At 32.9% G+C, this 14,057-nt stretch overlaps 1 protein-coding gene across 1 annotated transcript; it reads left to right on the forward strand.

The window, feature by feature from the left end:
• The first annotated feature begins 7,895 nt into the window (after positions 1–7,895).
• Positions 7,896–13,523, forward strand: LOC111306603 (receptor-like protein 7). The gene is made up of 5 exons (XM_089751133.1): positions 7,896–7,959; positions 8,336–8,396; positions 10,588–10,663; positions 10,708–12,772; positions 12,919–13,523. The coding sequence occupies exons 1-5, from the start codon at positions 7,896–7,898 to the stop codon at positions 13,521–13,523; spliced, it is 2,871 nt and encodes a 956-aa protein (XP_089607259.1).
• Positions 13,524–14,057: the final 534 nt, after the last annotated feature.

Below are 14,057 nucleotides of genomic sequence, written 5' to 3' on the forward strand. Positions count from 1 at the left end.
CCTAGCTTTGAAGGATCTTCATATGTCTTGGATCTTTCATCCATGTGAATCGTTTATCCAACTCTCAGCTTAGAGGTTTTTTTACTCAAATATTTCTTTCGGGTTTTCAACTTGAGTATCTATTTTCTCTTCTTTCCATTTTTTTTCTTTTTTTCATTTTTTTCTTTCACCCATTATTGATATCTCTTTCACATTAATCTTTAAAGCAACCAAACATGATTCTGTGATTCCATCATAAGCATGCCTTAGCCCAACATATGACCATTCAATTCGAGCATTCATATTTGATCCAAATAGAATTTTAAATGTTGTAATGTAGGCCATGGTGAGGGGTCATAAAAGAAATGGATAAAAATAGCCTCAAAACATGTGTTTAAAAGGTTTAAAACCAAAAGATCCTCACTTAATGCAGCTTGGCATCACTTCACTACTTTTTCCTTTTTCATCTCATCCCTTACAAAAGGATTCTCATTACTTTACCCCAAATCATGTGTGACATTCATTTCTTTTTTCTCTTTCCTTTATTTTGCTTTTCTTTCTCTCTTTGAGACTTTTTTTTTTCAAAAAAAATAAAAAATGCCCTTCAGTGTGGAGGATGATCCTTGGTCAGGGTTTTTTAGAAAAAGAAATCATAATAGGCTCAAAAAAGTAGCAATGAATGGTTTTTCAAATGGTAAAAGAAAGATGGCCATTTTTTCTTTCAAATGTGAAAGCTTTCCTTGAATATCATCCATTGGACAAAAACAAGCTTATGAATCTTTATAACAGACTACATATCTTCAAGATATATCTATTTCACATCTGTTAATAGCGAACTTATTTTGCTCAGATAGTCTCCATAGATTAATGTAAATGAGTTCTCAAAATTAAATCCTAAAATTATTGTTATCGTTAGCTAAACATTCATCATTTGGAATTCAAGAATGGGAATAAAAAGTTATGAAAGGTAGCAAAGTATGGAATAATGGTTAAATGAAAGAGAAAATGTAATGAAATGCATTAACTTACCTTTTATTAAAATGATAACAAATGAAATCCTATTGCCTAAAAAAAAATTCTAACATTGCTCTAAAAGAAATCCTAAAATAACAAGAAACTTTCAACCAGCCTTATCTTTATTCTCTAAAATTATGCCCATGTGTAATTAGATGAATGATCTTTATTAACATTTTACCCCCCGATTCATTGCAGTTCTCCAAGCCTTTTTTTTTATCAACGTGTTTAGAGTATTGACATTGTGATTAGGTAATGAATTGCCACTAACATTAGGTGTTTGTTGCTTCTCTTTGATCAAAACTTAGCATTTCATCCTTGATCAACCGTTGTATCTTGTGTTTAAAAATAGTATAATTTTTAGTAAAATGGCTAGCAATTTCATAGTGGTAGTCACAGTGGGCTGTAAGATTATACCACTTGAGATAGGGTAGCTTAAGCAGCTCTACATGGCTAGGGATAATCAAGTGGCTGTTATAGTGCTTTTCGTATAAATCTGTATAAGTCATGGAGATTGGATCAAATACGAGTTTTTCTTAAGTAATTCGTTGCTCTCGTGAACCACTAGCTAGGCTAATAGGATAAATTTAGGGTCTTGTAGGAGTTTGAATGTTAAGGTTGTATGTGAGAGCTTAGAGGTTAAAAATAAGCTGGTATGTTGATGGGTAAGATGATTGTAGTATGGGCTAGTATGGGTAGGGTAAAGAATTATTCACAGTTGGATAGTATGAAAAGTAACCCTGTGGTAGATAGGATTGATAACCCTTAAACTATTTGTCAAAACTCACAGCTTGAGTTTTGATCTCTTTTTTTTCAAATACGTTCCTGGTTTCTCCTCTTTTTAACTTACCATTTTTAATGGCATTCTCAATGATTTTACCTGAGATCACCATGTCGGAGAAGTTTTTTGTTGCATTCCCTATCATCTTTTCATAATAAAAAGATTTCAAAGTGCTGACAAACAACATTATAGTTCCTTTTCAATTAGAGGAGGTTGCACCTGAGAAGTTACATCTTTCTATCTCTGGGCGTATTCTTTTCTTCATATTTTGCAAAGATAAACGATGAGGGACCAAATCCATGATATGTCGGTATTGACTGATAAAGTCATGGGTCATATCACTCCAGGAATGGATGCGGGTTCTATCCAGCTGAACATACCACCTAGTAGCAGAGCCCGTAAAGTTATCTTGAAAAATATGCATTCATAACTTTTTATTATAAGCATGGGCTGCTATCTTTCAACAATACATGGTAATATGAGTCTTTGGGTACTTCGTATTATCATATTTCTCAAATTTTGGTACTTTAAACTTAAGAGGGATAACCATATCTGAGACTAGATAAAGCCCAGCAGCATCAACAGAACTATAAAAATCGATTCCTTCCACAACTCGTAACTTTTGTTCTAACATAGTAATTTATGAGTTTTCCTGAGATTTCACTTTTACCTTTTTTTTCTCTTTTTCTTTCAATTCATCCAGATCAAGAATTTGAATCAATTATACTACATTTTCAGTAAAGACAGGATTCACATAGCTGTGGTAATACCCTGGATTAAAAACTGATAGTATTTCAGGATATGTAGGATATGTTAATTGTTGTAGTGGAACCTCTTGTGTAGACTAAGCTTGAGGTGGACCAAAACTATGTGGATATAAGGGATCGATCACTTCTTGTGATGGAGGACCATGTTGGCTTGTGTTTTTTTCTCTCCTCTTTCCTTTGTTTAACTTGTTAAGAGCATTTAGAATCTTACTCAACTTATTTTTCAACTTTTTTTGTGCCTTTTTTATCTTTTCAAGTCGGTGAGAGTTTTCTTGCTCCATTTGTCTAGCTCTAGCTCTTGTGTTGTATCGATGAATGAGTTTCTGCTGGATAGAGCTATATTTGAACCTTGAATACCATATCTTAGAATTAGCAAGTTTATACGACTATCTCATGAAAACCTAAAATGGTTATTTTGTTAAATGTAATGCAATGAAAATGCAATGAATGACGATGCATGCATGTAAAGAACATTTGCCTTAAGACAGTGTTCAGCCAAAAGATTTCATTTATTCCAAAGAACTTTCATTTACATAGAATTTATCATCCTAGAGTTTTAACCATAAAATCATTTAATTTGTTCATATTGGTTTCTGGCTTCCTCGATGAAGTTCAGGAGACACAGTCCATGTTCTCCTAATGGGGCCACCACTTGCTTCAATGTTTTTGCCTCTTCAACCATTTTTCTTGCCTTACAGATCCTTTGTAAATTTGGGTTCTTAAGTGCTCAATATACTTCTGTCTTCCCAGGTTTTACCTTTTATCACACTATACTTGGTATAATAACTCTCTATGCTCTTTAACCAATGTAGCAATGTAGTCTTCTTGTTCATTTAACCTTTGTCTCAACTTACTTAAGTAGCTATTCAACATATTATTTTTTTGTTTATACTTGGGTACTTTCTTCCTCTAATTTAGCATATTCTTGCTTCAATCGCTTATCATCTTCAATCAGCTCAACAATTGTTATCTTCTTGGCCTTTACCCTCACATATAACCTTTTATGTTCTTGGTGCAGCTCCGCTAGGTCTTCAGTAGCTGTATCGCATTTTCTAGCGATCTTACAAACTTTAGCTTCATGTTTTTCAACTTTATCTTTCCACTGATTTTCTCCTCTTAAAGCTTCTGAATCTTTTGCTTTAGCCTATCCTTTTCGGCCTCGAATTCTTTCCTTACAAGTTTTGATTCTGATGGTATCTTTTCAAGCTTTTCTCCTGTTGGCGGTTGAAAGTTTTCATAAGTGAGTACCATTTTTTTTCTTCATTTTGCTCTCCAAACCAAGTACCAATGAGTGACCTTATCAGTGAATGGTCCATGACTCACTTTACGGGGGTTTTTCCTGACTTTAATCACCTCATTCATCCTCTAAAATGCTTTTGACTTACTGTAAGAAAAATCTTATTAATGAAGCTTATACGTCATGAGAATGAATTGTTCTGCCCTAAACTACCTTCTCACTAGAATTGGCGTATAACTTGTTGCTCCCCATAAACCCAGAAGTGGGACCACAGTGTTATCTCTACACTAATATAGCAAGGTTCATGATTCATCCACGGGACCAACCATCTCACCTCGGCACTTGTCAATTTTTGTAAGAAAGCCATCCACTCTTTTTTAGACTTTTGTTATAACCACCTACTTTCACAGAATTCTTTAATCGGAGCTCGATTGCAGACATTAAGCTTTGAAAAAGCACTTTTTCTAAACTCAAAGTGGCTTTTCATCCATAAGTACAATAACTATATGCAGCTTATAAGATGTCCTTCATTTCAACGATAGTAACTCAAAGATCTGACAGTCTCTGCTAATATTATCGTTGAAGGATTACAACCATTGATCACACTTTCGAAGAAGTCAATCACTGTTATTTCAATATAACCCAAAACCTTTAAAAATATCACCATTCTGTATATGGCTAAGGTAAATACGTCTAACCCTCGTTCTTCATCAGTATGTTGCACTAAGAAATCATGAAAGAACTTTCAACGTAGGTAAACCTGTTCTTGTTTCTTCTTTGCATGAGAATCCATAATCTCTTTATCTATCCCTATAAGATGGGCCAAATTCTTACGAAACCCTGATTTGTATTTTTTGATATATATCTTGTCAAGAGCCTTGAAGTGCAGAGCTAACAAAGTCAAATACTTTTCAATGGTTAGTGTCATATCAACTTCATTGAAGATGAAACACTTGTATACAGGATCTTAAAATTACACTGCAACTCTAATTAGTTGATTGTCGATATTTACTATAAGAAAGTATGCTATATGCCCATGTCTCTGGTAAAACTCCTCTTATCTTGATGGACTCATCTTCTTTCATATATCAACCAAATCCTCTAAATTATTTTGTTTGAGGAGGATAGATGTCTCTTAAGACAAGGTAGAAACATGACCAACGGGTAGACAATCCCTTTTTTTTGTTGGATCTTTTCTGATTGGACCTTTACTTCATTAGGTGACTCTCAAGGAGCTAATACAGATGAAGAATAAACCAGTCATTCTATGGAGTCTATGAAAAACTCTTTGCTGAAGATCATCTTTCAAGCAAATGTTCTTTATGCACTTTATGATATGAGTATGAACCATGCAAACAATGAATAAGAAAATAGGTTAGTACCTTACATAAAGAGAAATAAATAAATTAATTAATTAATTAAAACGTCACACATAATAAGAAGAATGAATCATATGCTTTTGGTCAATTCTAAAGGAAAGAAGATGGCTTTATCTATAGTTTAGGCACTTCTAAGGTTCATTATATGTGATTCGAGGTTAAAGTTTAAAGGTTTTCAAATTGTTTCTTACATCATTGTCCATCACAGACTAGTAAGGCACCATAATCCTCACCCATTATAGGCTACAAACGAAAAAGATTCAATTTGAGTGGGAGTATTTCGCTAGCCACAGCGGAGGCATTAAAACCTCACGAAAGCATAGGTACTTTACTCCCTCTTAGAGGGATGAAGTTCGGGTATAGAGCTCATGTTATGCACATGCATATGAATGACAAAGTTAACAAAGTAAATAAATAGAATTAATGAATAAAAAAATCTATACAAAAAAGTTCAATTTTATTAGGCTTTTGGATAACACAAATTTATTTGTTGGCTTGACTCTCAGCATGTCCCCAGTGGAGTCGTCAAACTGTCATAACGTCTAGATCCATAGACCCATCGCTAGACATTGACTTAAGAAATTGCCACAAATCTTTTTTAACTAGGTGTGATTAGTCACCTTATAAATCTATCTTTTTAAGAAATTCCTAAACTTGACGAAGGGTCCCTAAAGGAATAGGTTCGGGTCACTAATCAGAATAGAGTTTGAGAGTACGGTTACGTGTGAGAAAAATTATAGTACCCTCACAACGCCCATCAGAAGATGGTACTAATTCACTTTTCATGTTATCCATTAAGCTTTAAAGATCTTACCAAATAATTAATTATAAAAAATTATTCTTAATTGACTATAATACTTTTGGCAGAAAATTAAAAAAAATTTTTCACCTCAAGAGTACATAATAAAATTACTGTTTCCTTTGTAGAGACTTCATCGTCGGATTATTTAACATTAAAAAAATTTTCAAGAAAAAAAAGAAATAAAATAAAATAAAGAGGAATAATGATTCAACTTTTGATATAAATCATTTTCTTTTCATTTTATAAAAACACTTATTGCTTTTGTACAAAAAAAATTGATGATTTCAACTTTTCCTTAAAATATTTTCTTGATAATATTTATTTTTTAGAAAAATTAGTACTTCTAACTTTTGCTCAAAATATATTTTTTTTCTAAAATTTTAATTTCAAGAAAAATTGATACTTTCAACTTTTTCTCAAAATACTTTTCTTGATAATTTTTATTTTTAAGAAAAATTGGTACTTTCAACTTTTTCTCAAAATATTTTTTTAAAAATTTATTTTAAAAACATCATTGACAAAAAAAAAGATAAAAATAATAAATTAAGGAATTCCAAACAATTATAATTTAATCAATAAGCAGAAATAATAATAATAATTAATAAATAAATAAATGAAAAAAAAAATCTTAATGCGGCTCGACTCGACGTTGGAATCGGCTCAGCTACAGGCATAAATGACGGCTTAAAACGCGGCTCAAGCAGAATCAGCTCGACTCAGCAAAGGATCTGGCTGGGACGCGGGTCAGCGATTTGGGTTGCACTCGGGTCGGGTCGCCCGAATGGAAAGCACGCGGATCTTGGGTTTTTTTAAACACAAAAATGATGTCGTTTTGAGGATGGTATATAAGACCGAAACCGATTCTTTTCAGTATATGCCTTTTCCTCATTCTCTCTCTTATCCTCTTTTCTCTCTCTCTCTTTCTAACAGAACCCATTTTTTGGTTGAATGTTTAATCGAAAACTAGAAAATTACGTCGAAATTTGGAAAATCTGGTCGAAAAATTCAAGTTTGGCCGAAAAGTTCACCAAAAAATTAATCAAATTTTAGAATTTTTCAAAAAATTTTCAAAAAAAAAATAATTACCAAAAATTCAAAAAAATTCCAAAAGAAAAATCTAAAATTGTTTATACTTTCCGGAACCTTTTTTTTGCTTTTGTTTTCTTTTGTTTTCTTTTGTTTCATGTCCTCTGATATGTGCTCTAGCGTTTATTTATAGGGATTGATTAGAAGAGTTTTTGATCAATTTTAATTTCATCTGAGATTGAGATTAAATCTTTGAATCCAATTCAAACTCTACCAGTCTCTAGATTCGATTGGGATTAAATCTTTGAATCTAATTCAAACTCTATTAGTCCCTAGATTCACGACAAAACTTTCCTTCTAGAACAAAAATCATATATAAAAAAAATAATAATTAAAACAAAATTCAAAACAAATAAATCCAAAAAATAAAAAAATAAAAATAAAAATGAGTCCATCTTACCCCATTTGGACTATGCCCAATTGATTTGGGTTTGAATCAAATTGAGTGTTTATAATTTATTTATGATATTAAATTAACAAAAACTATTTCAAAATTTTTAAATAAAAATACAAATACAAATAAAGATATTTTCAGTATAACAATATAATTTGAAGTATAAAATTAAAAAAAAAAAAATAGTGGCCGACCATCAACTAAAAAAAATTGATCAGTTGATAACTAGCATATTATCAACCGCACCATTAAATCATTCGAAAAAAAAAATCCAGTGGACACAGTTTCTCATGGCAACTGCACCTTATTGGTGCTTCAGTTGCTTCCAAAGAGAACGGTGTTTGCCTTTGGAAACGCAAATTGCAGGAGGTCCCAACCTCGCCTTCTTGAATCTTTGATAAAGCTGATGCAATAAATAAATAAATAAAAGAATAAACTTCACGGTTTAAAGCTTCAATGGTGAAATTGAACGTTGACGGCTCCAATAGTTTCATTTCCACTGTCTGGGTGCCAGCAAATGGTGAGTCACTACTGATTTTCATCGCACATTCAATAGTTCAAGACGTAAACAATTGAGATATTATTATTGGCTTAGCTTTTTATCTTTCAATTTCAATGACCCTGCTTTTTTTACTCTCAACTGTTCTTTTCTTGTTTCTTGAGCTCTCTGCTTGAAAAGTAGACCAATCTTCGTAGACTTTATCTCGCTAATGTGAAAATTTCTTCTTCGGTACCTAATGTCTCAGCAAAATTTTCTTCATTGAAAACTTTAATTTTATCAAACTGTAACTCGCATGGTGAGTTTCCAACGGGGATTTTTGAGTTACCAAGTCTTCAGTTTCTCAGCCTGCAATCATTTTTCAGTTTCTAAGTTTTTAGCTTGAACTTTCTGACAGGATTTGAATTTTTCAATGGCTTTTACAGTGGTCGCGGGGATTTTGCGGCCCCAAAATCTGGGTTCTAGAGATTTTTTGGGTTTCATTTGAATTTTTTAGCACTGTTTAAATTTTTTATTGTCGAATTCTAAGACTTTGGATGATTTCTAGGGATTGTTTGAATTTCACGATTGGTTTTCTAAAGAAAACGCAAAAAAACTAAACTTACAAAGAGAGGATAAGGCAGTTCAAAAAAAAATCAAAAGTTTTTGGCTTTTATACAAGGAGAGTGCGTCATCGTTTTGGAGGCTTGGATTTGCATCCCAACCTACGTGGGATTCGCGTGCCTACCCACTCTATATGTGATTTGTTTGTAGGTTTTTTTTTTATTTTGATTTTGATTTTTGATTTTTGATTTTTTATATTTTTATATTTTATTATAATTGAATTAAAAGTAATAAGAAAAAAAAACTTTGGTGGGATTTTTTTGTTTATTTTGTATTTTTTATATTTATGTGCATAACATTTTTATGATAGTTATTTACATTATTTTTATTATGATATTTTTGTATGAATAATTATAATTTATATTTTTGTTAGATATTTTGCATGAATCTAATATATTTGCATGATTCATTACATAATATTTTATATGAATTTTATTTGCATAGTATTTTTGCGTATTTATTGCATGATATCTTTATATGATTTTTAATATATTTTAATTATAATATTTTGGCATTTTTTTTCATTATGATATTTACATGATTTATTTTACATATTTTAATTATGATATTATTGCATGATATTTTTTATGGTACTTATGTATGACATTAATTTGCAAATAAATAAAAAGAATTAGAAATTGATTTTTCATTAAATATTTAATAAATCCAACGACGAAATTTTTTTAAGTGAGCAATGAATTTATTTTGAATACTCTTGAGATGAAAAAAAAATTTTTTTTGAACAAATCTAAAAACTTTTTTTCAATATTTAAATATTGCAATTAATAAAAAATTATTTTTGATTAAGGTTTAAATAAGATAACATAAAATTAATTTAGTATAAACTTAAAACGTTAGGGGTACTAAAACCTTGTCTACACGTAAAACTTAATTTTATTGATATAGATCAGAACTTATTTTTTTATATACCTTTAATCAAGTTTAAGATAACTTTAAAAATGATAAATTCATATAAGTGATTAATCACACTTAAATAAAAAAATTTGATAATAAATTTATAATTTTTATATCTAATAGATAGATTTTTAAATTTAAACATTATAACACTAATTGCATTGATGTCACTTGTCAAAGTTATATAATTAATGTAAATATTTCAACTTTTGGTAATAAATTCTAATAATTTGTGTTAAACGATCCCATAATTCCTCCACTAAAACCAATCATATAATTTAATTTCAGGAGTGCTTATCTGAGCTCATCCCATATACGAAAAGCAGAACTTGACGTATTGTAAAGGCGTGATTCTTCTTTTCATTTTCCACTCCTTATTCTGGAATTCATCCTACGGTTCCAATAGTAAGACCTTTAAACATACCGATTTCTTTACCATATAAAACACACAAAAAAAAACAACAAATAAAGGTAAAATTTATGAGAGTTTTTCCCATGAAATTTATAAACATTTTAAACATTATAAAAGAAACAAATTATTTTTACTTTTTATTCAACAAAACCTTCATACGAGTTTGGACAAAAGAGAAATTTTGTACGAAAGATATCCAATATAACAAAAAGCAGGGAAAAAGTTATGCATTTTTTTGGTGTTTTTACAACATAAGTTTTCTTGTCTTTTCCAGTTAAAATTATTAGTAATAGGCAAAAGTTGTTTCAGCGTGAAACACGCAGATTAAAATTTGAAGACTTTGAAAGGGAGACTCATGTTTCATCCAAGTAAATCAATGGTGTTTGCTTTTGGAAAAGAAAATTGCAGGATGTCCCACCTTGCTTTATGGAATCTTTGACAAAGCTGATGTAATAAATAAATAAATAAATAGATAAATAAAAGAATAAACTTCACGGTTTAAAGCTTCAATGATAAAATTGAACACAAACGACTACAACTGTTTCATTTGCACTGTCTGGGTGTCAGAAAATGGTCAGTCACTGCTGATTTTCATCGCACATCCAAGAGTTCTAGACGTAAACAATTGAGATATTATTATGGGCTGAGCTTTTTATCCCTCAATTTCAATGACCCTGCTTCTTTTACTCTTACTGTTCTTTCTTGTTTCTTCGGTACAGCCCTTGTGTCTCCCTGATGAGCGCTTGGCATTGTTGCAATTCAAGGAAAGCTTTATCATCGATTATTCTGCCTCAAGTAGTCCTGATGCCTATCCCAAAACTGAATCCTGGAAACTGTAGGAGGAAAGTGGTGGTGATTGTTGTTCATGGAATGGGGTCGAGTGCGACAACAGCACTGGTCATGTAATCGTCCTTGACCTTAGCAGCAGTTATCTTAAAGGGTCAATCAATTCCGGCAGCAGCCTCTTCCGTCTTGTTCACCTTGAATGGCTTAGTCTTAAGGACAACGTCTTCAACAATTCTGAAATTCCCTCAGAGATTAGGAATCTCTCAAGACTGACGTCCCTAGACCTCTCTCACTCCAACTTCTCTGGTCATGTTCTATCAGAAATCCTGGAACTATCAGAATTAAAGTTCCTTGATCTGTCAGGAAACTCATTGAAGCTCCGAAAGCCAGGCTTGGGGTCTCTGCTTGAAAAGTTAACAAATCTTCATGGACTTGTTCTCTCTGATGTGAAAATTTCTTCTTCGGTACCTAATGTCTCTGCAAATTTTTCTTCATTGACATCTTTAATTTTATCAAATTGTGACTTGCGTGAAGAGTTTCCAACGGGGATTTTTAAGTTACCAACTCTTCAGTTTCTCAGCCTGCAATCTAATCAGGAGCTTACTGGATATTTACCTGATATTCAGGGCAGTCATCCTCTTTTGAAACTAAGCCTTGCAAACACAAGTTTTTTCGGACAGCTGCCAGAATCAATTGGAAACTTCAAGTCCTTGGACTATTTGGACATCAACAACTGCCATTTTTCAGGGAAGTTACCACGTTCACTTGGTAACCTTACAGCACTCAAATATCTTGATCTGTCTTGTAATAACTTTTCGGGACCTATTCCTCCTTCAGTTGGAAACCTAAACCAGCTCATGAGTTTGAATTTCTATTATAACAATTTTTCTGGGGAGATCCCTTCTTCCTTAGCCAATCTTACCCACCTTGTTTATCTGTCCCTTTCCACCAACAGTTTCGACCATGGAACCTTGTCCTGGATTGGCAAACAAACCAATCTAACATACTTGGATTTGTCAAACGCCAATTTAACTGGTAAAATCCCATCTTCTCTCAGAAATTTGACCCAAATTTCTATATTATATCTCTGGGGCAACAAGTTAGATGGTCAGATTCCACCTTGGATAGGAAACCTTACCAAGCTAAGTGAGATTAAGTTCCAGGAAAATATTTTGAGTGGGTCTATTCCAGAATCACTCTTCAAGCTTGAGAATCTTGAACTTCTTTATTTACAAAAAAATCAACTAACAGGAATTCTCAAGTTGGACTCATTTCTTGAGCTTAAAAATCTCACCGGACTCCAACTTTCAGGTAACAACTTGTCCTTGCTCAACAATGTCAGCATCATTGCCACTCCTCGAAGGTTCAAGCTTCTAGGATTGGCTTCATGCAACTTATCTGAGTTCCCAAGTTTTCTGCGTAGTCAACATGAATTGGAGTTTTTGGAACTTGCTGACAACAAAATTCATGGCCAGATACCAAATTGGTTCAAGGATGTGGGAAAAGAAACTCTCCAGTACTTGAATTTGGGCTTTAATTTTCTGACAGGATTTCAGGAGCTTCCTACCGCTCTTCCATGGAGTAGCTTAGAGGTTTTCAACCTTGAATTTAACATGCTTCAAGGATCACTGCCCCATCCGCCGCCTACCATCAGCTCTTATTTAGTCTCGAATAACTCGCTGTCAGGAGAAATCCCACCAATGATCTGCAAACTTTCTTCTCTTCTGGTCTTGGATTTGTCCAATAACAACTTGACCGGGATGCTGCCGCCATGTTTAGTCATTCTAAGTGACTCTCTGAAAGTTCTCAACCTTCGAAATAATCACTTTTCCGGTGCTATTCCTCCAACATATACCAAGAGCTGCAGGTTGAGTATGATGGACTTGAGCCAAAATCAATTGCAAGGGAGAATACCGAGATCACTAGCTAACTGTACTCAGATAGAAGTTCTAATTCTTGGAAACAATCAGATAAGTGATACCTTCCCTTCTTGGTTGGGTACTCTTCCAAAACTCAAGGTTCTCATCTTGAGAGCAAACAGATTGCACGGTGTGATAGGGAAACCTCAGACCAAATCAGAATTCTCCAAGTTGCAAATAATTGATCCTCAGACAATAGGTTAAGAGGAAAGTTGCCATCTGAGTACTTCAATATTTGGAATGCCATGAAAGTTGCCAATACAAACAACTTATCACCATACATGAATGCAAATACAAGCTTCCAGAACAGAGAATTTTTGTGGTCTGATTATTATAATTACGCAGTTACATTGGCAAACAAAGGCAGGGACCTAAAGTATGAGAATGTTCCAGATGCCATCTCAGCTATTGATCTGTCAAGCAACAAGTTTGAAGGAGAAATTCCCGAAGCCATTGGTAATTTGATGCGGATTCTTATGCTTAACCTTTCAAATAACAATCTCACTGGTCATATTCCATCTTCTTTGGGGAAAATTTCGAACCTTGAATCTTCGGATCTTTCTCAAAATAAACTCTTGGGAAAAATCCCTTCGCAACTAGTCAAACTTAACTTCCTAGTAATCTTCAACGTGTCTTATAACAATGTTGAAGGGCCAATTCCTGGAGGAGCGCAGTTCAATACATTTAATAATGATTCGTATGAGGGAAATTCAAGATTGTGTGGCTACCCTTTGTCAGAAAAATGTGGAAATCATGAGGTTTCGCCACCAACTCCTTTGGTCGTGGAAGAAGATGAAGGAATTTGGAGTGTGCTCAAGTTCGGATGGAAAGTTGTTTTGACAGGATATGGAGCTGGGCTGGTTATTGGAATGTCTTTTGGGTGCAACTTCAACGCAAGGAAACACGAGTGGTTCAGGAAACTTTTCGTTCTAATTGGTACGGATCCTTGACTTCTGTTCGAAAAAAAGGTTTCCTGGAATTACTCGGTCCCTACTATGAAATATATGGTAGTTGGTTTGTGTGCTTATCACTTTTTGTTTTTATTTCGCTTTTCTTGGATTACATTGCTGTAACTTGATCATGTATAATTATCTCTTGATACATGAAAATTTTCATGTATTTAGGTCTTGTATGTATATTATTTGAGTTCGAAGATGATTCTGATCATTAAGTCTATCATATAGCTTAAAATGATCATGACTTCTTCTATTCTAACACTTTAACGGGACAAAAAGTTAATTTGTAATATTAGAATGGGTCTGTGTTGTTTGCCTTTGTCTGCTGGTTTATTTGGAAATGTACGAACAAGTGTTTCTTTAAAGAGAATTTCAGTTGGCTGAATTTGTAATATTAATGGCTTTTATTACATGAATAAATAGGTTTAAATTTGATGATTGATCAATAGTAAAAATGGATAAATATTATATATGAGAAGTCCCTTTTGGATTGGAGAAGAAGAAAATGAAGCAGAGGAACGAGACGAA

Source organism: Durio zibethinus, chromosome 21 (assembly GCF_047325235.1).
Source record: "Durio zibethinus cultivar Kanyao isolate XHJ-2024 chromosome 21, ASM4732523v1, whole genome shotgun sequence".
Taxonomy (NCBI): Eukaryota; Viridiplantae; Streptophyta; class Magnoliopsida; order Malvales; family Malvaceae; genus Durio; species Durio zibethinus.